Below are 26,036 nucleotides of genomic sequence, written 5' to 3'. Positions count from 1 at the left end.
GGGGAGCTTGATGTGGAGTGATTAAACAACTCTCTCATTCTTTTCAAGAGAGACTAATATTGAAGCACTTACTGGGAAGGAATGATGAATACTGTCACTATTTTTAATATATATGTAGACTGGACATTTATTGTGTATATATATATGAGAGAGAGAGAGAGAGAGAGAGAGAGAGACTATTTGTCGTGTATCCCTGCTGTTCAGTGAGCATATTGGCTTCACTTTAACTTTAAGATTTTTTTTAATTGGTACAACATTTTTTATGAATAGAATTTCCCAGAAGTCAATTCTATTTAATGGTCTATACAGTATATCTGCCTGTCTATGTGCCTATCTATTTTCTGTCTATGGGGTGGAATAAGGTTATAACTACGTCAACCCAGAAAAGTTGTGCACCACAATGCACATGTGCGGATTGGAAAGGTAATAGTAAATGTCACAATAAGAACTTTCTATGGTAGTTATTTGTAAATGTTGTAGAACCACCAAAATGTTGGTAATCATCTTACCTTGTTAAAAGTGAAGATAGATTGCATTTGCTACTAAATCCTGTTACATAGGATTGTGGGGAGTATCTTGTACATGGCATATTTTTTGTGTTTTCCTGCTGTTTTTCACGTGCACACATACATACTTTACAAACTACTTTCCTATAACTGTAATCCAGCAAAGTCTGATTGGTGTATTTTCTCATATGATCTGTAGCTATCAGTTGCACATGACCTGTATCTATTTTCCTTGTACATGACATATTCTTTGGAAATTTCACAACATACAATGCTAACAGAAACTTCCCCTGCAAATTGCAAATTCCATTCAATCAACCCCAATGTGTATGGACATCTTTGGTGACCAAAAACAAAGACAAACATTAAAAGTAATTTTTTTTTCAATTCACCATACAAAACACATTTAACTGCCATGGGGATTGGCATTGTCCATAGCACGCTGAATAAAAAAACTATTATACAACATACACAAAGAGGAAAGAGATGGTGAGACTCTCCTTCAAACCTACTTAAAACAAGTGTAGAGGCTTATTTAGCTATTTCATGTCTTGCACCTACAACATATCAATGTTCTTGAAACAGATGATGTGGAGGACATCAAGATGCCTTCATAGAGAAACCATAAGCAGGAAAATGATTGATGCCAGCTGCTTCCCAGGGACCATGCTAGGGTGTTAAGAACCTAAGAATTAACACAAATATGCTTATTATGTTATTGACACAAACATACATACACTTATAGACCTGTGTATATAAAGGTGAATAGGGTTATGGATGTGTTAACTAGAGACCTACATGCGATTACACGTACGCAAACATAGAGGGTTATTCACAAAGCTGCCGAAGACAGCCGTGTTAATAACCGACCCGAGGTAAAGTGAGCCGAACGCCATTCGGCTATTCACATCAGGCTTGTACAGCTGATTTCAGCCGTATATTGGCTGAAATCATCTGTACATCGGCTTGCTTCAGCTGCTCGAAGTGCAGAAGGAGTTCGACTCAGCCAATTCAACATCTGGATCAGCTGAGCCGATCCTCCGGCAGGCTACTAACTGCTGTTCGGTCTATTCTTATAGGGGCCGAACAGCAGTGAGTGAATAGCTGAATTCCGCACAGCGGCATTTGGTTCGGCTATTCTGCTTGGTACCTCCGTGGTACCAAGCAGAATAGAAAAACTGTTAAAAAGTTTTAAAAAAAGAAAACTATTTACAATGAGAGCTCAGCGGAGCCGGCGGTGATAGCTCCGCCAAGTTCTCATTGTAATGACAGTTCAGCATCCCCTGGTTACCTAGTTATGCTCTCATGACGCTGAACTGTCATGAGAGCTCAGCGTGGCCGGCAGTGATATTAAAGCTGGCTACGCTGAGTTCTCATTTACCAGGAGCAAGTAAATCGATATATAATTACACATTAATTACACAAGGAAAACAGACAAAAAACTCATAATACTTTGCTTTACAAAAAAAAAAAAAATTCAACACCAGGTCAATCAAGGGCAGGTTTTGGAAAACTCAAATTCTTGGCTAGACTGGACTTCTGAGCTTGCCCTTCGAAGGCTCCAGCAAGCGGAGAGAGCCACCAAATTACGGAAAAAAGAACTGACCGATTCATCCGTGCTGAATTCTTAATGTTAAAACATGTGAGTTATTTATCATAATCACAGCGCACAAATGCCAAACAGCAGAGATATTTTAATTTGCAGCTGAACGTGTCATAGTCAGTTATTGTGCATTATCTGTGCAAATGAAGAGGGGCTAAAGGGAAACAATTGAAGTTCTGTGACCGCTGCATCGGCCAAATTGGGTGTGCTGGAACAAACAGCTGGATGCTGGAGTTCCGTGAGACAAAATGGACCAAATTGCTCTGTAGCTGTCAGTATGTTTAATCTTGAAGCAATCCATCAGTTCAGGCTAATAGCAATGCCAGATTTTCACAGAGCATACTGTTACAGATACATGAAGGAAGATTAATGTGTAGTAACAGTTTAGCATCCCCTGGTTACCTGGTAACTAGGGGACGCTGATCTATCACTGCAAGTGGCCAGAGCCAGCCGTGAGATGACGGCTGGCTCCGCCTAGCGGTCAGTAGCAGGCTTTCAGCTGGCCAATGGTCAGCCGTTTGGCCCACTTTGGATTTCACCTCGGCTCATTTGAGCCGAAGCATATGCCTTCGGCTCGACCTAACTGCTCGGCCAACTTCAGGAGCTGTACGGGCTATAGTGAGTAGGCCGTACAGCAGCCCTTCGGTTCTACTGAACCGAAGGCCTCCCGTAACAGAAGCTAGCCGAAGGATCAGCCGAAGCTATGGCTGGATCCTTCGGCAGCTTTGTGAATAACCCTCATAGACTCATATCAACATAGCCACAGCCCTCTACAGACACACATATACACACATACACATTACAGGGTGGCTGTGGCTGTAACTTTCAAGGTGCACACCAGCTCTCTACTACAGGCAAATGTGCATTGCAGAATGATGGCTCCTGTATGTACTTCCAGGACTGTACCATGAGCAGTTGCACCCTTGAATATCTCACACTCTTGTTTGAGGATGTATTTCTGTTTCCGGTTTCCAATGCTTGCACATATATGTTCTCTTTAAGACCACCTTGTGCACACGAGGCTGTAAGTTGCTTTATCTTAAAGTGCATTTTAAGGTTTGGTATGGCAATTTGGTCTGGCAAAATCACCATGCCAAAGCAAAAATGATGGTAATCTGTTATTATATATTACTCCACTGAAATTATATTACTCCACTGCACCAAATGATGCATGAGCATTTCCAGAATAAAAAGGATTTTTGTTATCTTTGCCACAATTTGAGTCCCAATAAAAAAATAATACATGTGTGCAATAAGTGGACAAGAGGTGTGGATTGGTGTTTATATTCTTTTTAGGGAGATTCCTTCTTAAAAGGAGAACTATGAGGTGAGTGCTTTTCACTCACCTCATAGTTCTAGCCGACCTGTGACAATGAGACTGTCACAGGTTGGCTCAGTAGATCGGGAGGTGAGCGAACACATACCGGGTTCGCTCACCTTTCGATCCTGTCACGGCTCTCTGCCGTGACAGGGGGAGGGGCTGGATTCCCCTCTCCCCGCTCCGATCTGCCAGCACTGACTGGCGGAACGGACGGGGGAGGGGGCGGGTACAGCTGGCTCTTCCTCTAGATAGGCAGAGCCAGCTGTCAGTCACGCAGCTGGGCGGATCCCGTCATCTAAGTCGTGATCCGCTCCGGCTGCGGCGTCTCAGTATACCGCGAGCTGTAGCTCGCGGTATACTGAGCTTAGGGTAACGGGAGGACGCTAGTTTGTATCCTCCCGTTACCCTAAGGAGAGCTATGGGGAAAAACACTGACCCCATAGTTCTCCTTTAAGCACCAATGTCAGCAAGAGAAAAGTGCAGGGAAAATTTGATTTTCGATTGGCCACCAAAAATTTAAATGAGGGGGAAATCTTTCACTGGAGGCACTTGTTTGTGTGCCAGCTGCCAAAGATGGGAATGTACCTATCAATGCTAAAATAGCATCCAATACATGGAGATCATTCATAATAGAGCATGTTGAGCACACTAGAATCGGCAGAGTTTACCCATCCATACACTGCAATGAGGTACTCAGAGGTACAAACATTGGCAAACATGCCTGCTGATGTGAGGGTCCAGCAAGGTGTATGTGTGAGGTTTGAATCATGTGAAATTCTTTTGGAAGTCAATTCATTAAAAAATAAAATGTGGTGAGTTAATTTTAGTTTAATTTTAACAAATATACGGGACATTATTAAGGGTCCTTCTGTTGCTGGTCTCTCTATGTGTAATGATGCATGTGTAAGTGACCAATGTAATGCTAACATTTGTATGAGTTCTAAGTAACAACTTTGTATACTAAACAGTAATATCACACTTGACCTGCCACTAACTAGCTGGCAGAACTCCAAACGCCTAATCTCCACTTTATGAGCAGATGTGAATTTGCATGGAGCTGTTAGCTTTCTGTTTCATATTTAAGATGTGTAATTTTTGTTTTTTTAGATTCTGGAAGCCAATGTTTTTGGTGCAATTAGAAGGTCAGACTGGCAAAGGCAGAGGAGCCTTTACAAATTTGTATGTGAATGTTCTCATTCATCCAGGTCATGGTATATCTGTAAAAAATAAGTCAAGGCAACTGGACTTGCTGTATTTTTCTTGAAGATGTTTCACTGGTCATCCAACCAGCTTTCTCAATTCAAACTGACTTGAATAAAAATTATCTGGGAATAAATATGGTGAATGTTGCTCCAATCCACATAATCTGTTAGTCGCAACCAGGTGTTGATTGCATTTGCATAATTTGAGCTAGGAGGTGTTATTAACCTGCCCAGAGAGAGGTTTCAAATCAGAATTGTATGTGGCAGACAATAGATGCCAAGCTTGAAAAGAGGAGGTGGGGGTGAGACATCTGTTGCCTGCCACATAAAATGCTGTTTTAACACCTCTCTCTGGGCAGGTTGATAACACCTCCTAGCTCCAATTGTACAAATACAATCACAAATACAAATACACAATGGTTGTGACTAACAGATTATGTGGATTGGAGCAACATTCACTATATTTATTCCCAGATCATTGTTGTACAATTAACTTTGAATTGAGAAAGCTGGTTGGATGACCAGGGAAACGTCTTCAAGAAAAATACAGCAAGTCCAGTTGGACTCATTTTTTACAGACTTTACAAATGTGCCCCTTTCTATCCTTCTATCTATTGCAAAGCAAAGCCAAGAGATACAAATATTCCTAACTCTTATAGTTAAATACCTCTAGCAAGTGTGTGATGTTCAGATCCTTATACAGAGTTAGTTTTGTCCTTAGGGTATGATAACAGAAAAAAGGCATTAGCATTATGATACTGTTCATTCAATCATAACCAAACATAAGGTGTTTGCTAAGAATTATTTTCAAAATGATCCCTCCAAGGACAATTAAAATAAAGGCAAAGATCATAGTGGTTTGGCGTATAAAAAATAGCAAAAAAAAAAGCAAAACAAGTCAGGATAACATTCTCACAGAGAAAAACAAGCTCAGTGGAGTTGTATTACAACCTGCTTCTTAGTATTTCTTGATATATCCCAGCCATCCTTTGTAATTCAAGCAATGTGTAGGTGACAGATATCTGGCACCATGTCTGTTATATAATTTTGTACTAGGAAATATAATTTGTTAAGAGAAAAATGAAACAAAATAGCATTGAATAGAAAGGATACCATCTCAACTTACCAGGAAAAGTGCCAGTTTTACTATATGCCAAGTAAATTGGAGCACTGCAATAGCTGTGCTACATCATATATGATGCAGATAATAAGGCTGAGATTTTATCTTAGTAGACGTTTTCTCAGATGAAATGTATAGAATTCTGCATTTGTGTACTATAAACAGAATTTGCAATTAATTATATTGTTATTAAAGGGATTGTCAGGTTTAGGGCATTCTCTTTAAAAGTACAGTCCTGTCAAATAATATTAAATTAACTCAAAATACAGCCTACATTCTGAAATTACTTTCCATCCTGGCATCCATCCAGCTAAATTCTTACACTTTCTGCTATCTTCATTTTCTAAATAATACAGAATGTCAGCTTACAAAAACTGCATTGTTGTGTGTCATCTTGTTCAAGTCCCATCCAGAGAGGATGGGACTTGAACAAGTAAACACACAACATTGCAGCCAATATAGCAAAGGCCACAGAATCTACAGTTTGACTGGGATGGTGCATTACACTGACTCATACGGCAACATTTTCAAAGTTTTACAGACTTCCAAGTGCTCCCCCTAACCTTAATGTCCCCAAATATTGTTGTTTTATCTTTTTGAATAGAAAAGCACACTATATGGCCAAAAGCATTTGAGCAATCTTGTACAATATTGAGCTGAGATGCATCAGCTGCATAGCAATGCAATCTTCATTGACAAACATTTGCGGTAGAATAGGCTATACTTAAGAGCTCAGTGACTTTAAATGTGATATTTGTATTTGCAATGAAATTTTCCCTTAGCTTAGTGAATGCAGTGAAAATTCCCTTTGCAATGAATACCCAATCACGTGCAAGGAAAATAAAAACACTATTTTTGCTTGCACATGATTGGATGATGGAAGTCGGCAGAGCTTCATCTTATTCTCTAAGCAAGCTAAGGAAAAATGTCCTTGTAAAGAGCACAGCCTATTTGCTTTTGGTGAAACAACTCCAATGAGTGGGAAAGCTGAACGCTAAACTGCGTGAGCTAGAATTCACCCACCCTCTCTCACAACACTCATGACAGAGTTCAAAATTGCCTCTGGAAGCAACATTAACACAAGACTAAAAACCAGTGTGTATTCTGACATTGTGTTAGTTAACTGGTTTAGCTAAACTTGTGAAATGAGTTTACAAATTAAAAATATATGTAATTGTTGGTGCAATTGGTGATGCAGTGCTGAGGTATGTTACAAACTTAACTACAGCGCGAGTTGAGGGAGCTTAACAAGTGGCTCCGGAGCTGGTGTCAGAAGGAAGGTTTTGGTTTCCTGGAGAACTGGGCTGACTTCTTATGAAATATAATTATTTTTAATCAGTTAAAAAAGCTGATTTACTAAAGGAACTGAGAAACTTCACTCCAAAAATTACATGAATATTTAATTCAATTATTTGTGAAGGTGAAAAGATTTATTCCTGCTCACTTTGAATACCCAATCATGAGCGGCCACTTTCTGCATGATTGAATAATAGAAGTAAATATTCACAATTTTTTGAGTGAAGATTCTCAACCCTTTTCATAAATCAGCCCAAATGTCAAAAATGCCCTGAACAAATCACTAAAAGAGTTTTCTAATATTATCTACGTGTAATTCCCTTCCCCAGGTAATGGTTACAGCTAAAAGCATTGACAAATTCAAACACTTTCTAGACGTCCTCCGCGATGAGCACAACATACAGGGATATGTATACTTTTAGAATAGTTAACTTAATCTGACACACACACAGGTTTAACCTTATTTACTATGTAAGTATGTAACTATATATCTGTACAAGTGTAACCAGGAAAAGCTATCATGAAAGTAACACAAAGTGATCACATGTCTGTAATAGCAAATTCCTAAACATTTTTTATTTATAGTGCCAATAGTTTAATGCTGCATTATTGTAAAGGAAAGGTCACAATGAAATAATAAAAGGATAATTAAACATCTATTATACTGTATGTTTCTGCTATCAAGGACAGTCCTCCTGTACAGTATTTGAGTAGTTACATGCAATTCCTCATAAACCTATTCATATTCTTTACCCTTTATATTTTGCCAGGGGAAATGTCAAAATGTCTTTTACAAAATATTATTACATCGTTTCATTTTTAGTAGTCTACAAAAAGTGTATTATATTACTTCTCAATACCCTTTGTACTATACATTCAAAGAATGTATGCCTTTTTTGTTAGTAAAAATAAATGGAAACTTTTCACAAAACCTTGTGGAGAAAAACATACTGTGGGGGGAATTTATCAAGACTGGAGCAAACTAAATCTGGAGCAGATTTGCAACCAATCAGTTTCTCTGTCTCATTTTCAAATCTTACCTGAGCAAGCTGAACAGAGAAGCTGATTGGTTGCCATGGGCAACTGCTCCAGATTTTGCCTGCTCCAGTTTTGATAAATTCCCCTCAGTATGCATTATCAATTAACACAAAAACCCTTAGTTTCGTGGCAAATTAAAGTTTTCAGTTATAATGAGCAGTGCCATGGTTTAATGATTAGCATAGTGTCATTGGACTGTTAGGCTTCTATATCACTAAGTGGCAGCATCCAAACTCAGGTGGCATGTTTTTCCATGTTTGTACTGGCTCATTCCTACAGCCCCAAAAGGCAATGAACCCACAAAGCTAGGACTTTTCATTATGTGACCTGAAATGCTTGCCAGTACCTGCTTTGTCATCAACATTTGAAAAGCTTGCGATGTGATAAGTTGTCGTTCATGCATATAAAATTCTGTAAAATACGTTTACAGGGGTCAACATTTTATGTACTGTTGGTCCACCTTATTAATTGAAATAAAAGCATGAGATCACTTTGGTAATTAACAAGAGCCTCTAAATATCTTAAGGAGGATTCACGTGACAAATGATGTAAGGCAGTGTACTCTTTATTAAATGAAGCCTTATTCAGTTTAAATTCCTAAACTGGTTGAGGGCCATTGTAAAAAGCTGGCTAGCGTGTCCACAAATATTTGCCATGGTCCACATACTACATGAAAGCCATTTTTAAAGGTAGATCACAGTTCATATTAGAAGATAATACTGTTCAGAATCACAACTAGTTATTGAACTTTAAACTTAAATGTGCATAGTCTGAGCACATATTTACTTTAAGTATTGACACATAGCTGCCTACTAGATCATTGGCTTTGTTTTTGTCTTTTGTTTCTTCTTTTCTTTTTCTTTTTCACTTTAATAGTGAGGTTACGTGGCCTTAGGACAACTTTTGTAGACCTTAACGGTCGGTCAGCTCCTTTTTCTTCCTTTTTTTGTTTCTTTCCTTCACCATGTATGGAGATTCATCTGGCTAATATAGTCAATATAGTTAATAGTTTCAAATAGTTTTTTTTTTTTCTGTTTTGTCAGCCTAAGTTAAGCCATCTTTGATCTTTCACTGATTTATTTATATTGGTTTCATTTTAGATCCACCCTAAATGACATTCCAGCATTCCACAGCATTTCTTTACCCCCTTGTGGTCCCCACCAAGGGGGGTTGGGGGATTCCCCCCACTAAATCCTTTTTGTGTGGTTTCTGGCCTTCACCCACAGGTTATAATATTTTGAAGTATATACGATGCCATGTATGTTCAAGCTGCATAACTGCGATTTCATCTTTTTGTTTATTATTCATTTTGAATATGTTAGTGAACCCTCCTTCTCCTGAGGAAGCCAAGTGCGAAAAGCGTCGAGTATCAGACCCAAGCACTACTATATGTTCAGCTCATATATTAACAAACTGAGAGAAAAAACTTACAGCCACCTTATATATTCAAAGAATATTATGGACAAATGATCTTGATATAGGTATGGTCCTGGGTGGGTTCATATTGTTCCAGATTTTATTAGTGTATTTTATCTCGCTTTTTGTGTTATAGTTTGTTTTTAAATGGAAACTAATAAAATTAATAATTTGATGTACTTCATAAGTATACTTTCTTTATGAGTATCAATTGAAATCCCCATAATAATAAAGCCCCTGGATATTTGAGTCCAGATGGCTCTCTGCTTTTTAATCCATGTATTCAGGAGTGTGATACTCATAATCCACACATTTGGCATCTACTCTTTTAAATATTATTTACACATATTAAACAATAATTAAAACAAGCTAAAACAAACCCTTTAAAAACAGTAGGCATTGTGGATAAATTAATCTTTAAAATTCACAACAGAGTCACATAAACCAAAGCGTCTTTCCTTTTTATTTTCTATGATGAGTTCACTAATACTGGGCAAAATGCCAGCTCTCTATTGTAAATAATCAGCAGATTCTTCTAAGCCTTTTTGATCTTTGAGAATAATTTATTTCAAAGTTCTTTTACTGTTTGTTAAGAATATGTAAAACATCAATGTCCATATTTTCTAACTAACATGAGGGCATGATACATATGCAGAAAAAAGAGGCCAATGCTAGAGGCTACATTTATATTTCCCAAAGCTTGAATATATTGCATTAAACATTTACTAACAAGACAGGCTGGCATTATGCTTTTACCAATACTAGATGTAGACAACATGTGTTACAACAAACACATTTATTTCCCACAGAATTCACATTTCACCATGCATCTTGTTAAGGTTATACTGGTTTGGGTTTGAGACTAAGGTTGAAATAAAAATAGACTGTAAGCTTTTTCAAAAGTAATTGCCAGATGTGAGGACTTCAACATTCTCTGTAAGGTTGTGAAAGTATGATTATAAAAATGAATGATGAATTAAAGAAGAACATCCAGGATTTGTGAAAATTAAAGTGACATTAAACTCAGGAGTTAAATCTTAGGGCTAGGGATGGGCTCGATGTTTGAGTCGAAGAACAGTTCGACTTGAACAGCGCCAGTTCCTGTGTTCGGTAAACACACACAGTATAAGGGCATTTGGCAGGCTATTTGCACGCCGAGCACCCCCACAAGTCACTGCGCACCGCACAGTGCCTTGTGAAGCCTTGATTGGGTAAAGCAGTGCAGCTGACTACAGGTCAGGTGCAAGACTTTACCCAATCACAGCACAGTGCACTGTGAGAGCCATGATTGGGCAAAGTAATGAAGACTTTGCCCAATCATGGCTCACACAGCTAAGTCCTGTCATGTGCCCGACAAATGTAAACAATTGGGTGTAGCTAGCCAGCTGTCACTGCTAGCTCTGCCCAATTGTTTATATTTTGCCGGCATCTGTCAGAATGGCATTCTGTGGCGGGAGTTTGCCGCGAGCAGACGTGTCGGCAGGCGTCTGTTTTTTTAGAAATTATTTCTATTTATTTTTAATTTTTTAATTTTGTCGAGCCGTCGCCGTTGTCGTCATTGTGGACAACCCTGGATGTCATGATTGACCCTAGGATTATGTAGGTGGATCAATTTTTGTTTTTTTAAATAAAAGACTTGTCAAAAACATGTCTATTGTTTTTTTCAGTTAAAGGATTTTTTTTCAAAAGTCTGGTGTTTTTATTTACAATTTATTTTAACCCTTTAGTGAATGGGTATGGGTATAAGTACCCCTTACTCATTCACAAGGGGGGGCATATCTGGGTACCCCTTTATTAAAGGGGAGACACACACAGTTTACTAGCACACACAAGGGTGGTTCCATAGGACCCTGAAAGGGAAAGGAGTCACCCTAATAATGTATATCAGGGCCAGTGCTCAAGGGACCAGCTGATTCTACAGAAAACTAAAACTTTTAAACATCAAGTAGCATCTATTATAATTGATTGCATCAGCATTTGAAATAGCTTTAAACATTTTAACTTTAATATCACTTTAAGTTCTGTTTTTTAACCAGCAGTTATTTGACCATACAGTATATATAATTTATGCTGTAGAACAGTCCAACCTTTGATGGAAACTATGTTGATTTCCATTTCAAAGAATTCCGGCATCTGTATGCAAACATATGTATGGCCAGTTTCCCACTGGCAGCAGGGACACCTTTGACAGGTATGCCCTGACAATGAGTCAGATAGTCTTGAGGGACTGGGATGGAAAAAACTGAGCTAAGCAAAGTTGCAAGCATTCTCCAGAAAAAAATGCATGGGCACTGCTAGAAACATGAAAAAGAGAACCTCTTGATAGGACTGCTTTGCCAACATATAATGTGCCGCAGATGCAAATCAGAAGTCTAACTACATCACCTTTTACTAGGCTCCTATCTCATTTGTTTTTCTTTTACTGTAATTATATTCTCATGAATATGTTTATGCTTACTGTTTCAAAGTTAAATGTCCGGAATAGAAGCCTTGAGAGATGATGAAAATTTTAAGGTGTAATTTGTACAAGGAGAAAAATGTTTCCTTCCAAAGACAGCCGCAATTGGAATCCTCACAGTTCTGTATTTTTGTTTAGCTGCCATTAAAGGTGATTGCTGGGATAGTGTTAGTATATCAACAGAACACTCCAGATGGTCGCACTTCTGTGGATGGTGTTTTGGCAGCATAATCCATTCATAAATCCCATTTGTGTAGCACTCTCTGGAAGAATAACTAAATGTACAAAAATAATTACAGAAAAGGAGCATTTCCCTTCTTGCAAATATGCATAAGCACATAACGGTGTCTTCTCTTGCTGAATCTCTGCTTTATAATACTGTTAATATTGCAAGGTGATGACACAGGTTGGGGCAAGACTTTAATCTGCCTCATACATATTCTCCTTTGAACTTTAGCTGACCTGGTGCTTCAAGCCACAGTGACATTCATATTTCTTATTTGTAAGTATGCAGTCACTGTGCAATAAGAAAGATTTATTTTCCTGTTTTCCATATACCAAGTATTAGATTAGTAAGACTTTTTAGCATTACTTGAGCTTTCCTACTAATCAATATTAGTTAAAAAATAAATGACTAGCCCTGACCCTCTCATCCCTATTAGAGTAAAGTGCTTCGTCAGCAGTTCACTAGCTATTCACCGTATATTGGCATTTAAGAGCAAGAGGTTGTTGTGGGCCAAAGCTAGTTACCGATTCATTACATCCTTACAAATGATACTGCTTGCATCCTTAAACTCCTTTTGCCCTTAAGGCAGCTATCTCAGTGAAAGGCATTATAAGTATATTATAAGTATAATTTTAGTCAATAAGAGGTAAGGAATATACAGATCCAGTAGGAATGACTACAATAATCACATGTCTTTTTCAAAAGTGTGAAAGCTTAAGGTAGAGTTCAGCATATGGTCAGCCCTAACACTAAGATAGACATGATAGACCTGCATACTTGTATAACATTAGCATGGGTGTCTGCACAAAAGATGCTCACTTGCACCATTCTTATCCCAGCTCAACTGCTACTTACAGTATCATCAGATAAAATCAATAGCCACAAGTGCACTAACAGGGTAACGTAACCAACCTAAAGAATGGTCTAATCTTAAGAAAGGAAAATACACAGAACATGTAGGGTGCTGCTCCAGACCCAGGTAGAGGGAGCCCACAGCTGAAAAACAATGAGAAGAAAAACGCAGAACCTAGTTCAATAAGTGTGAAATTATGTGTCACAATCAGTATATAAGTAATATTGCACTCGCAAATGTAAAAGAAGGAAGTTGCATCCAAAGTCGGTCCTGGGGGCTAAATTTCTAATCCTCGTAGGTAGCATGAATCAGGGTGACTTCTCGAAGAATACTCCAAATGTGTGTATGTGCAGGAGCAAGTCATGGAAACACCCATAGAAATAACCAGGTAACTGATCATGGTAAACCAAAAATAAACTTTATTAACATAAACAACAATTGTTAAACTCAATGTGATATTCGTATATGATCAGTGAAAGGAAGCTGGTACATTAATCCAGAGATGGTCCGGTCCAGCTGTCCAGCACTAACTCTCATCACAGGAGTGGGTACAGGTTTTAAGCTGTGGTTCTCATGAATGATGTTCATACAAATACAAAGTCCAAACACTGCAGGCTTCTCTGAGCTGTAATTGGGTGCAGCTGCATATACTTCTGGGTTTATCTCTTCAAGGAATTACTAAGGCAACAAGCTTCAAGGGTCTCCTCTTTCTGAAGCTGGGAAGGTAGTGTTGACACACTACCTTTTCTGGCATGAGAAAGAGGAGATTCTCTATGGCAAGTTTAGGAGGCTGTCATAAAATGTCTTTAGGTGCCCTAATGTTGTATTAAATGACATTTCTTAAAGCAGACCTAGAATTTTTTTAATGCTATGTGCAAGCATGTTAATAATATGTAAATGTACAGATCACAATTCCCACCCCTAGAATGCCTTTCTCCTATCTTTGTTCAGGCATTATGCAGGGTCAGAATCTATTTCATGGACTGTCATTCTGGTTCTGGTTCAGAGATTAGACATACATTTAAATCCTGGTGTCTGTAAAGTTCTTGGCTATCTTCACAAATGGCTAGTGCAGATCAGCCCCTGCAGTAGACTTCTACCTTGTAACTTACTGTGAAGTTGCAATGTTGCAAAGTCATGGAACTGGAGCAAAAGGACTCCTTTTAATAATAAAAGGTACAACCTTTTTGATCATGTAAACTGTTGCTGTATATTGTGAGATGTCAGGTATGTATTCTTGCAGACCTTGGAAAGCTACTGTAGGTAAGCCGGTGGATGTGGTATATCTGGATTTCTCAAAGGCTTTTGATACGGTACCACACAAACGCTTGCTACACAAGCTGAGGGCTATGGGCATAGATGAGGTGGTGTGTACGTGGATAGAGAACTGGCTACGGGAACGTGTCCAGAGGGTATCTGTAAATGGCACCTTTTCAGACTGGGCTAGTGTAATGAGCGGTGTGCCTCAGGGTTCTGTGCTGGGTCCCATATTGTTCAACTTATTTATTAATGACATCGGGGAGGGTGTTAACAGCGATATTTCCGTGTTTGCGGATGACACCAAAATAGGGAGGGTAATAGACACGGACTTAGACACTATAACATTACAGGAGGACCTGGATAAAATAGGGGAGTGGGCATTAATGTGGCAGATGAGGTTTAATGTCGATAAATGCAAAGTAATGCACTTTGGAATTAAAAATAAACAAATGGGTTATACAATTATGGGTATGCCGCTGGGGAAGTCAGAAATGGAGAAGGATTTGGGGGTCATTGTAGACCACAAACTGAAAGGTAGTTTGCAGTGCCAGGCTGCTGTAAACAAAGCTAGCAGGGTCTTGTCCTGTATTAAAAAGGGGATGCATTGCAGGGACAAGTCTATAATTTTAGGGACCGTAATATACAGGGGTACAGGTACTCCTAGAATGAGATCCTAATAGGTTGGACTTGATGGACTAATGTCTTTATTCAACCTCAAATACTATGTAACTATGTAACTATGTAACTATGTACTGGAACATCTAATTTAACTGAATCTTTTCACAAAAAAATCTTTGTGTATTTTCTTTACCTCTTACGAGAGAGTATAAACATGTAATACATTTAACACTTACTAGTAAGGAATAAAACAATCTATTGGTAAAGGAATTTATAACAAGCAATATAAGCACACTGCAAGTTTCTGTCATATTAATGTAGCAAGGTGGTCATGCTTTAAAGCTGCCAATCTTCTTAGTAGCAGAGGACTAAAATACAAGATCCCCTGTTAAAGAAACGGTTTGAGAAAGTGAAACTGTCTATGCATATCAACCACACAGTGGAACAGGAATCCCTAATTTGAGTCTTGTTATTATTGCTTTGTTACATTATAATTTAATATCATTACATAACCATAAAACATGAACAAAGCACCACAACCTTCTCTTGTTATATTAATTATTCAGCTCACCATTTGAACTAAAAGGTTCCACTAAATAGATCTTTTTCTTCTGTCAACCCATATTTGAGATCTTTTTTAGTAAATGTATGTTTTGAAGAGGATAACACTACTCAAAACACATACTGTATACTGATGACTTCTTACTTTGGTAATGAATTGTGGTGTTGCAATCTGTGCATTTGCAGTAGACATTACAAAACTCAGCAAGCAGAGGTGAGAGAACTCATTTGACGGGATTGGAGGTTTGACGCAGATTGCAGTTTCATAAGATGAAGATTTGAAAATAATCAGTTGCTGCCAGAGGTTTAGCAGTGTTTTTTTTACATTTGGATCATGTTAAGCTTGCTACCTGAGGATGTATGTAGCCTTTCCATTTTTCATATGCTCTATGACTATGTCCAAATAATGGTCATAGTCATAGACCATAATTTGGACAAGATGGAACTGCATGGTTCTGAAATGTGGCTTGACAATGTGACACGAAGAGAGGTCAATAAACATTGACTGAAAATTAATCTGGAGTGCGAGTGACCTTTTCTACATTCATCTATTGATTCATGGAGGCATCTGTAGTCACTCTTTCCACCCACCTAACTCCAAAGGGTTTTTATTCGGTCAGGAGTGCGATGGGTTTCGTTTGAATATTGAACACCAAACAATGTTACCGCTAGCTATGATTTATGGTTATAGGATACACTAGTTAATTTTGGGACCCATGTACTGAGAGAGTCCTACTCTCCAGCTGTTTAGTTTTCAAAACTAAGATATGTCATCCATGAAATGATTATGCACATTCAAACAAACCACATTCCTTTCCTAAGAAAATTAAGGGAAACCTCCTAAACATTTTATCTTTAAAATACAAATGGACACCACATATACAAGAAAATAAACATTACTAAAATGGTAATTTTTAAACATGCAAAACAGTTGAATAATAAATAGAAAATTATAATGAGAACCAATATATAACCAATGGGTGTAAGATGGCTATACTTTTAATAATGATCAGTTATCATAGCATAATCATTTCATTTGTTCAGCCTCTATATACTGGTATGTTACAAAATGGGGGCAAGTAACAGATCTCCCTGCTGACAGAAAGGATCCAAGGGCATGTAAGCTTTATTTGGAAAGAATTCGAGTCTTATGGCTCTTATAAATTCATGGCTATGGCGGTTGTGCTGTGTGCATTACTGGTTTTCACAACATAGTACATCAATGGAAACTGGTTTACTTTTACAAGATAGTACTCTTATTCCACACATACCAGTCATTGTTAGCATATAACCTTGTAAGCCAATATGTTTTATGTTAAAAAAAACTGTATATGTATGTGTATATATATTATTTTTTTTATCTTTATTTGTAATTTTTTAAATGTATTTACATTTTAACATTATGTTTTCAGGTTTTTTTAAAAACTATTCTCAATGATTTGCTATTCTGCTTGGTACCACGGAGGTACCGAGCAGAATAGCTGAGCAGAATGCCGCCAAGCCCACATTTTTAAAAGGCACCCCCCAAAATTGTATAACTTCCACTTCCCTTACTTCCATGGCTATACCTTCCCTCTTACCACTGTGCCTGAACCACTTAGTACAGCCAGCTTGTGCATGCTTACTCCCACGCATACCCCATGTTCCCCTACACTGTCACCCCAACCTACAGGAAGTGTGCCTCCCCAACACACAATACTCTTAGCACTTTAATCTTGACCATTCTTAAATGGGCGCACTTTTGCTAGTATATAGTTATTTCTATTTTCTCTTTTCAATTATTCTAGTTTTTCCCTTTTTTTTTGTTTTTCTTTTCTACTGATAACTCATAACAAAAGTTTCTGTCCTGCTCCTCTGATAACAGTGTATAGCATAATTACTGGTGGATAAGCGTCTTTGTCAGTTTACTAGGCTATGTATGCGTAGATTTAGTCTACCAAGTCAGTGTAGGCAGCCATGGAATAAAGATTATATGGGAGTTGCATTGAGGCATTGAACAATCAACATTGCTAATTTATTCAGTTGGTGGACCCCTTTAAAACACATAAAAATTATTTCATCCTTGAAAAAAAAGTTGCCCTGATACTAAAGGTTAAATATACTGACTTCCTTTATGTTGAAGCATGTGACTTTACAACTTCTGCTCTATTAGATTTCAGTTATAAGAACCTACACTATATACTCATGACCTTGAACTAATGTCTTTCTATGTTATGTTTTGCAAGATTCTTTTTAATTAAGAAAACACAGGTGCTATTGAGAACATCAGGATCTGTTTGTATTCATACCATATTTAAATTTGTTTTGCCTTTCCACATCATAACATTTATTTGTGAAAGCTTTCTAATACATATATACCATTCATACAGCTAGAATTAATCTTTTCCTAGTAGTAGCAAGTCTTCTAATGTATTTAAGTCAATAAATAAACACTGTTTTAGTGTTTCTGAGCACTTTGTGACTAATATATATAATGTAGATATATTATTTCTTTCAGTTGCAAGCACAAACTTTATTTGGAAAAGCTACCAAATACCAGCATTATTATTCCATTTCACAATGAAAAGTGACTATTAGATAAAACTTACATAAAGTTTTATATATAAACATGTGCTTTTGAAGACATTAGAACATGTTTGTATTCACACCATATTTAAATTAGTTTTGCCTTTCCATATGATACAATTTATTTGTGAAAGCTTTCTAATATTTACCATTCAAAGCATAGCAGCCCATTTTATGTATTTAGTTAATACATAAACACTAGTTTAGTGTTTCTGAACACTTTGTGACTATTAGATATAATGTATATATCCTTTCTTTCAGCTGCAAGCACAAACTTTATTTGGAAAAGCTACCCAATACCAGCATTATTATTCCATTTCACAATGAAGGGTGGACATCTCTACTGAGGACCATGCACAGTGTGATTAACAGAACTCCAGACAATCTCATTGAAGAAATTATCTTGGTGGATGACTTCAGTGACAGAGGTAAGATGTTAATTTACATTTTGAAGCAGATTACTCTTTGTGTTGATGGAAAGAGACATTGTCAAATGTATTGTTATTGGTACATTGTCAAATTTGTGAAGCTAGCTGCATTTAGAAGGAAACTGGTTCAATAACTGTAACTAGCGATGTTCAGATACCAGTTCAGATACCAGTGCCTATATATATAAAAACTGGAAAAGTATCTGTACTTGGTATCTTAACATCCTTTACTGTAACATAGAGGGCAGTGAGTATGCTTCGCAACTGCTCAAATGTAATGATTTAAAATGACTCTGTTGCTTGCTTGAAATATCTTTAACAATGCCATACCTGCAAAGGAATACTTACCTGTACTGCTGATCATGCCACTGAAAACCACTTCAATGCTATATCCAGCTGTTGTTCCTTTTGAAACAAACAGTTCAAGGAGCTTCAAAAAACTTTAGCAATGGATAACTTAGCAGACAGAGCAGAGTCATGCTGCAGCCAGGAAAAATATTAGCAATTTTGCTGGGATCGACCCAGCTGCCTGTTTGACAGCTAGCTCTGCCTTTCTAGAACCAGAGCCAGCTGTGCCCATCACCTCCTCCCCTCACTTCTCCCTCCAGTGAGCACTGTAGGAACAGAAAGGGGAAGGGAGAATCGATTTGGTGACAGTCACTGCTCTCTGCAGGGAAAAGTCGTGAACTGAGCGAGCAGCGGTTTGTGATCGCTCAGTTCTCCAGCTATAGAGCCGGCATGTGTCAAACTATTGGGAAGACTATATTTTACTCTTCCAATAGAACTCCTTTAAATATATTTTGGGAGTCTCAAAAAGCCGGGGTTTTGCTTTAAGCAACACCTCACATTTTTATAATCTAATGCAGATGAAAAAAATCCATATTTTACTAAATGTCTATCTTTGCTTGATTGATTATTTGCTTGATTATTCCTCTGTCTTGTGTATTTGATAGCTTAACCAACAAAGGTGTGATACATTGTGATAAGAGCAAATTGTGCAGTAGATGTTAATCATAGTTCGGTGAGGTAATAAAAAACATATTTGAAAATGTATTGGACAAAGAGATTATGCATTTAAAAGATTTTGAAAGTTTTGAAACTCTTGACTACTAACAGGTTTAGTAGCCCATGAAATTCAATTGAAGAAACAGGCATATGACACTAAACTAACAACCCCTTTTTTCAGTCTTACTTTCACTTCCCAGTGATAGCAGTTATGCTGTGTAGTTAGATATTCACCAGAGTTACACTTTATATACTCAGTAACCAGGATGCCGGTATCATATCAGGTCTGACATATCATCTCTCTTTCTTTTCAACCCAAGTCTATGCAAGGACACTTGTGTTGTTACTACTCAGCAAAACCAGAACAGAGCACTGGAGTGGCAAGTAGCATTTTCACTGAAACAAAAAAGATACATTAAGGCATTTAAAATCAAAATTCAGTCACAATTAATTACCTGTTGGGATGCAGGACTCTAAAAAGATAAACATGTGAGACTTTAAATGAGGATAATATTTATCCACTGCATTAAACCAGTAGTAAAGGGTCATTTAAAAAAATTTTTTTATAGCAAAAGAAACTTTGTAAGTCTCCTACCTGCCTGTCAGCATTTTTTTCTGTGCATTGAGCCGCACATGCACAGCTCAGTGCACAGGCCTGAGATGCAGAGATGAAGTAACTATCATGCGACTATACAGGAGTTACATCATGCTGGCCAATCCAGAGGCCAAACAGGCCAAACCTGGAAGAAGACCGGGAGAAGATGGCAGCACCAGCAAGTGAAGGGAGAGTGGACAGTGCAGCATCAAATCATTTTCAAATAAGTTGCTCATAATGTGCCATCATGCTGTGCATACTAGAACATTCAGGAAAACACCTTTACAGCCTTTAAAAAAAAAAAAAAAACACTTTACTTCCACATTAATTAGCGTGAATGCAATCACTGGCAACTGAAGACAGGTATTGCACTCTGAAGCAGAACTACCACTACAGTTCTACCACTAACTCCAACCTGTAGAGGTACTACAAATCCCAGCAGTACATTATACAGCAATGCAGAATACCACCCACTATAGAGGACTACAAATCCAAGCAATATATTATACAGCAATGCAGAATAATATGAAGCTACATACTCATGTGCTGCTCATCAAGGCTGTGCATGGTCACCATGGCTGTGTGCAGTCTCAGTAGGATGTGCAGGGTTTCACAAGGGCTTTGCAGGGTCTCAGCGGGGTTGGGCAGGGTCTCACCGGGGCTGTACAAGGTCTCACCAGGGCAATGCAGGGTCTCCCCAGGGCAGTGCAGGGTCTCAGGAGGATGTGCAGGGTCTCACTAGGGCTGTGTGCACTCTCACAAGGGCTATGCAGGGTCTCACCAGGGCTGAGCATGGTCTCACCAGAGCTGTGTGCGGGGTCTCACCAGGGCTGTGCGGTCTTACCAGAGCTGTTTGTGGTCTCACCAGGGCTGTACATGTAGTCTCATCAGGGCCGCATGCAGATGTCACCAGGGCTGCATTCGGGTGTCACCAGGGCTGCATGTAGGTCTCACCAGGGCTGGGTTTGGGTCTCACCAGGGCTGTATGCAAGTCTCACCAGGACTGCATTTTGGTCTCACCAGCACTGTGTTTGGGTCTCAGCAGGGTTGCATGTGGGTCTAACCAGAGTTGCATATGGGTCTAACCAGAGCTGTGTTCGGTTGTCACCAGGGCTGCATGTGGACTTCAAAAATGCATTATCAAATAAAATATGCAGTCAGTGCATAGACATCATGAGACATGCAGCAAAGCAGCAAGGAAAGAGATGTGCACTGGCAAAAAATTGTTTTGTTTCGTTTTGATTCGGATTTTGCGTTATATCGTTTTTCGGGATTCTGGTCCGAAAGTCAATTTGTTTCGGGATTTGGAAAAAATTTGTTAGCGCTAGTCTGCACGAATTGTCGTTTTGTTTTCGTTTCGCTCATTCATTGCAGCAAAGTGACATTAAAAAAAAATTTGTCCACATGCAAATATGTGTGCAGACTACCGCTAACGGATTTCTTCTAAAATTTTGTTTTCGGAAATTCGGATTCGTTTTCATTCATCATTTCTCTTATTTGGAAATTTGGATACATCCAAATCTCAGAATAACAAAAACTGGTCCGAAAAACAAATTTTTCCAAAATGAATCTCACATGTCTAGAAAGAGACGCAAAGCACACTGAGAATCCAGGGAGGTGTTGAAAGTGATGGACAGCTCTCACTACATGTGATTTTACAATGGGATTACAATGCTAATATTATAACAGGCTAGTATATGCTGTGACTTTTACAACATCTTTAACTATTGTAAACATAACTTTACCATCACCTCTTTAACATAACATAAAAGCGGGAAACTAGGTAGGATTTTATAAGCAAGTACAATCAAGCAAAAAGGTAAGTAGCAATTTGTAATATTTTTTAAAGTTATGCCATGTGAATTGAAACATGTAACAAATATAAACAATATACTATCTCAAGTGGGCTGCAAAAGTGGAAATACAATTGAAGAATACTTAAAATGGATCTCTATCTTTCCTATGATACCTACCCCTGATCTATAAAGTCCCTAGAATTCCTATAGTAATAACATGCTAAGACCCTAACGCCTGATGGGAACTGCTACATTACACTGTATGTTATCAGATTCAGGAACTGAGACAAAAGAACTAATGCATTATGTTTAGATAGCTAAACGGCACAGCCAGCAGAAACTATAGAAATCTTTTTGTTTAGAAAAGAGTTCTTCTTAAAGTGTTACTTTTAAAAGTTGCAATGTAACAATCATACTTTTAACTGGATCACACCAAAACCACTGAGGAATTCAGGTATATAATCAAGATACAACTAAAAATTATATGTTTTTCTTTACAATTTACAAAGCTATTAGGTTTTGCTTCAAACAGATGGTCGGGATTGTACTCAAAATGTTTTATTATATGGGGAATTTCATTTAATTGGACAGCAGGGTGTAAGAGTGACAAGACTATAATGTGATCATATATTTGTCTTTTTGGTTTGTACGGAAGCAATTTCATTGTCTGATCCAAGGGTTAATTGGATTGCTCCATTGTCTTTGTACTGTATAGACTACACATATATGTTTGATCTTTCAAGGTCCTTCAGGTATTAACTTCTACAAATGTCTTGTAGCCTCTAGTCGACAGATAAGACAGCATATGTAGTAATTACTGTTTTTCTAATGTCTTGACTGTATGTCATGTAGTGAGTATATGTAATGTAAATGTAAAACAGGGGTGCTGCACTACATCTAGAGGTATGATTACGGGTTAGAAGGGAATGCTTTTGTAACAGATACAGTGTAATACATTGCCAGTAGATGGTGGAAGGGTTCTACATTCACAAGGACTTTGTAAAAGACTGCAGCAATGCTTAGGCAGCTGGCTAAGCTATTTTTACCAAACACTTTTTGTGCCAACATCTAGGACAAAATGTTACAATCTTAATGTCTTTGTTTCTGTTCTGACCATCACTGGGATTTTGTGGGTAAATCTAGCATGAATTATGGAGAGCCCCGGTAAAATGAACCCTCTCTTTCTCCACAAGCCCCTGATTATATGCACTGTAAATTATGATAAGGCTTGGTTTTACCATCCACAAATATGTGTTTTGTTGGTCTTTTTTAGGCATGAGAAAACCGGGTAGAAGTTTATTTCAGGCAATACCAGCTTCCAATATGCAAGCTTTTGTTACAAAGGGCATGGATGGGGGGGGCTGCCATGGAGGACGGGTACAAATGCAAAAACGTTTATAAAAAATACCTTTCAAAAGGAAAATTCTTGTAATGTAGTTTGAAGGACAATATAAAAAATGCAAATCTTTTAAATAACATGCTTTGGGGGAACCCCCTGGCAAAGCACCTTTTTCCCATGTTGACGAGGACAAGGGACCTTCTGTCCATGGGTGAGGGGCTAATTGGAATCTGTAAGCCCACTTTAAGAATAAAGGGAGCCCCAGATCGTGCCAGTCCCCCCCCATGTGAATGAGTAACGAGTAAGTACCCCTACTCATTCACAAAAAAAGTTTAAGTGTCAATAAGGAAGCCTAACATTTTGATTAGTCCTTTTAATAAAACAAATAAGACACTCCTGTGGTGCAACCTGTAGTAGCACTGGAAGCTCATTGTTCCAGTTCCTGAGCTCAGGGCTAGATGCTCGAACGTCACTAACAGCCACCATCAGAGGTTGTAGCTTGAAACCCCCACCAGGACCTACAGGAGCCACTGATTTCCAGTGCTTTTCCAAAACAGCACTAGGATGAATAGATGCTCCCTGATCTCAATTTTAATATGGTACTGGGGACTCAAGCGGTCAGGTATCAGAATAATTTTACCATAGCTTGCCATTTACTACTTGAAAACTTTACTGAATGGTCTGCACTTTAGATTATATTTTATAACAGCATATCCAATGTTTATACTTATTTTCTGGCTTTCTTCAAATATGAGTTTGGAGAACAGTTAATATTAAAAAGAAAACCAATTCCCAAATCATAAATCAATGTTAAAAAGTCTGTCTTTTGTAGGTAAACAAGTGAATATAAAAGTGTAAAGTGTTGTCACAGCGCTAAAGGTTTGAGATAAATATAAAAAAATATGTAAATATATATGAATCAAAACATGGGTGACAACCCTGTGAATAAATATTCAAAGAAACCTACCAATATGAATATAAAGTACCAAAAAACAGGTGTCCATATAGGACTAAAAAAGTGCTGATGTGCAAACAATCAGAAGGAAAGCTACATTCCTAAATAAGATAAGTGAATAAATGTAACAGGATATCACAATGTAAAAACCATAAAACTAAGTATATCAAATAAATATTATATAACCATTCAATAAAAATATTTCATAAATATGTGAAGAAGTGCAAAATAGCAGTGAAAACAGTGAAACAAATGCACCAATCAAAATTGTATTGCAAATGAAAAATAAAAAAGGAGAAAAAATGAAAAAATGTAAAGAATGAAAAAATGAAAAAACACAAGTCCTTCCAAAAATTTCAGTCCGTGATGTGAACTAACAAAAATGCACCAAAAAATATATATATACGAACAAAAATAAAATGTATAAATCAATATGAAAAAAGATCGTTCTGGTGAGAGTTCCACAATTCTTCTTCACCCGATCTGAAGCCCCCCAAGCGGTGGTTACTCACCAGATGGTGTATGGACAGCAAGCCCCTCTCAATAGCTGTAATTCCGGTCCCTTAGCTCACCGATATGTGCAGGATTCCCCGGCAATGTAGCGGATAACCCCAGGTATCCTCACCCGTCGCGCTGCACCGAGTCCAGTTAAAACCCGGCTCCTTCCGCTCGCCAGTTGCTGATGTATTTATCTCCCAGTCAGATGGTGTATGGACAGCAAGCCCCTCTCAATAGCTGTAATTCCGGTCCCTTAGCTCACCGATATGTGCAGGATTCCCCGGCAATGTAGCGGATAACCCCAGGTATCCTCACCCGTTGCGCTGCACCGAGTCCAGTTAAAACCCGGCTCCTTCCGCTCGCCAGTTGCTGATGTATTTATCTCCCAGTCTTGGTGATGAATCAAAAAGGGATTTAAGAGAGAGAAACAGCCTCCATAGTGCAGTATAATTAAACAAAGTTTTTATTTAGGATGAACAGTTCACATAGAAGTTTAAAAAAAGTTTTTCGGCCGGCCAGACCAACAAATAAGAACAGACACACTGCCAAACAGTTCGTGTCAGAAAGATCTGCCCCTTGACGCGTTTCGTCACTTGACGTTTTCTAAAGGTAAACAGATCTCCCCTGGGTTTCCAACCAAGTTCAGATATACCCCTAATAATTAAGCAATCAAATAATTTAATCAGTCTCTAAAAGCAATCAACTCAAAAGGTTCATACCATTAACCCCTTCAACCAATAGGAGCATGGTATAACCTCTTGTACCGAACATATTTGTTTACGACAGAGACTACAAAGGTATTCCAAGTTAAAATTAAGGTATTCCAAGTTAAATCTATATAAATCACGAATTCAATAAAATGAATAGAAAATAAAGTAAAAACATATGTAAAAATTTTAAAAATTCAATGATCATTAAGATAAGTATATGGAAAATTGTATTTTATACCTTTTTTAATATACTTTGTTGTTAAAATCATTAGCTCTACTCCACAAAGCAAGTTTTATATTTTAATATTTAACTGATATATTCCTATTGTAATATTCAGAGCAGTTCTGATCAATAGCCAGCCATATTTGTAAAATAAAAGTCTTTATTTTCACTCGAAACTGCTCAAACAAAAACAGCTTTTCTTCAGCAGCCAAAACAAATTAACAAAAACTTCTCTTCGGTATGACACAAAGTCCGGCTCACCGCCTGTATACATATGTCCCTTCTCAGGTTTAACATCCCATCCTGCTCTTAGAGGGTCCAAAACACAGACACTGATGCCCAGCAATGTCTCAGTAGCAGACAGTACACAGCTCCATACTCAGCCATGTCCTACTCCAAACATACCTCACAGACACTGCAGGCTAGTTTCCTGTGCTCTTTGAA

General features: G+C 38.0%; 1 protein-coding gene across 2 annotated transcripts in view; it reads left to right on the top strand.

Moving 5' to 3' along the window:
* The window catches only part of GALNTL6 (polypeptide N-acetylgalactosaminyltransferase-like 6), a 996,922-nt gene that overhangs the window by 351,859 nt on the left and 619,027 nt on the right, over positions 1–26,036 (top strand). For both annotated transcript variants that reach the window (XM_018555137.1, XM_018555136.1), the window contains one exon: positions 18,305–18,471. In XM_018555137.1, the coding sequence (XP_018410639.1) occupies positions 18,305–18,471 (167 nt within the window). The remainder of the gene's footprint in view (positions 1–18,304; positions 18,472–26,036) is intronic.

The sequence above is a fragment of the Nanorana parkeri genome, unplaced genomic scaffold (assembly GCF_000935625.1).
Source record: "Nanorana parkeri isolate BGI_ZX_2015 unplaced genomic scaffold, ASM93562v1 scaffold185, whole genome shotgun sequence".
NCBI lineage: Eukaryota > Metazoa > Chordata > Amphibia > Anura > Dicroglossidae > Nanorana > Nanorana parkeri.
This window is presented reverse-complemented; position numbering and strand designations above follow the sequence as displayed.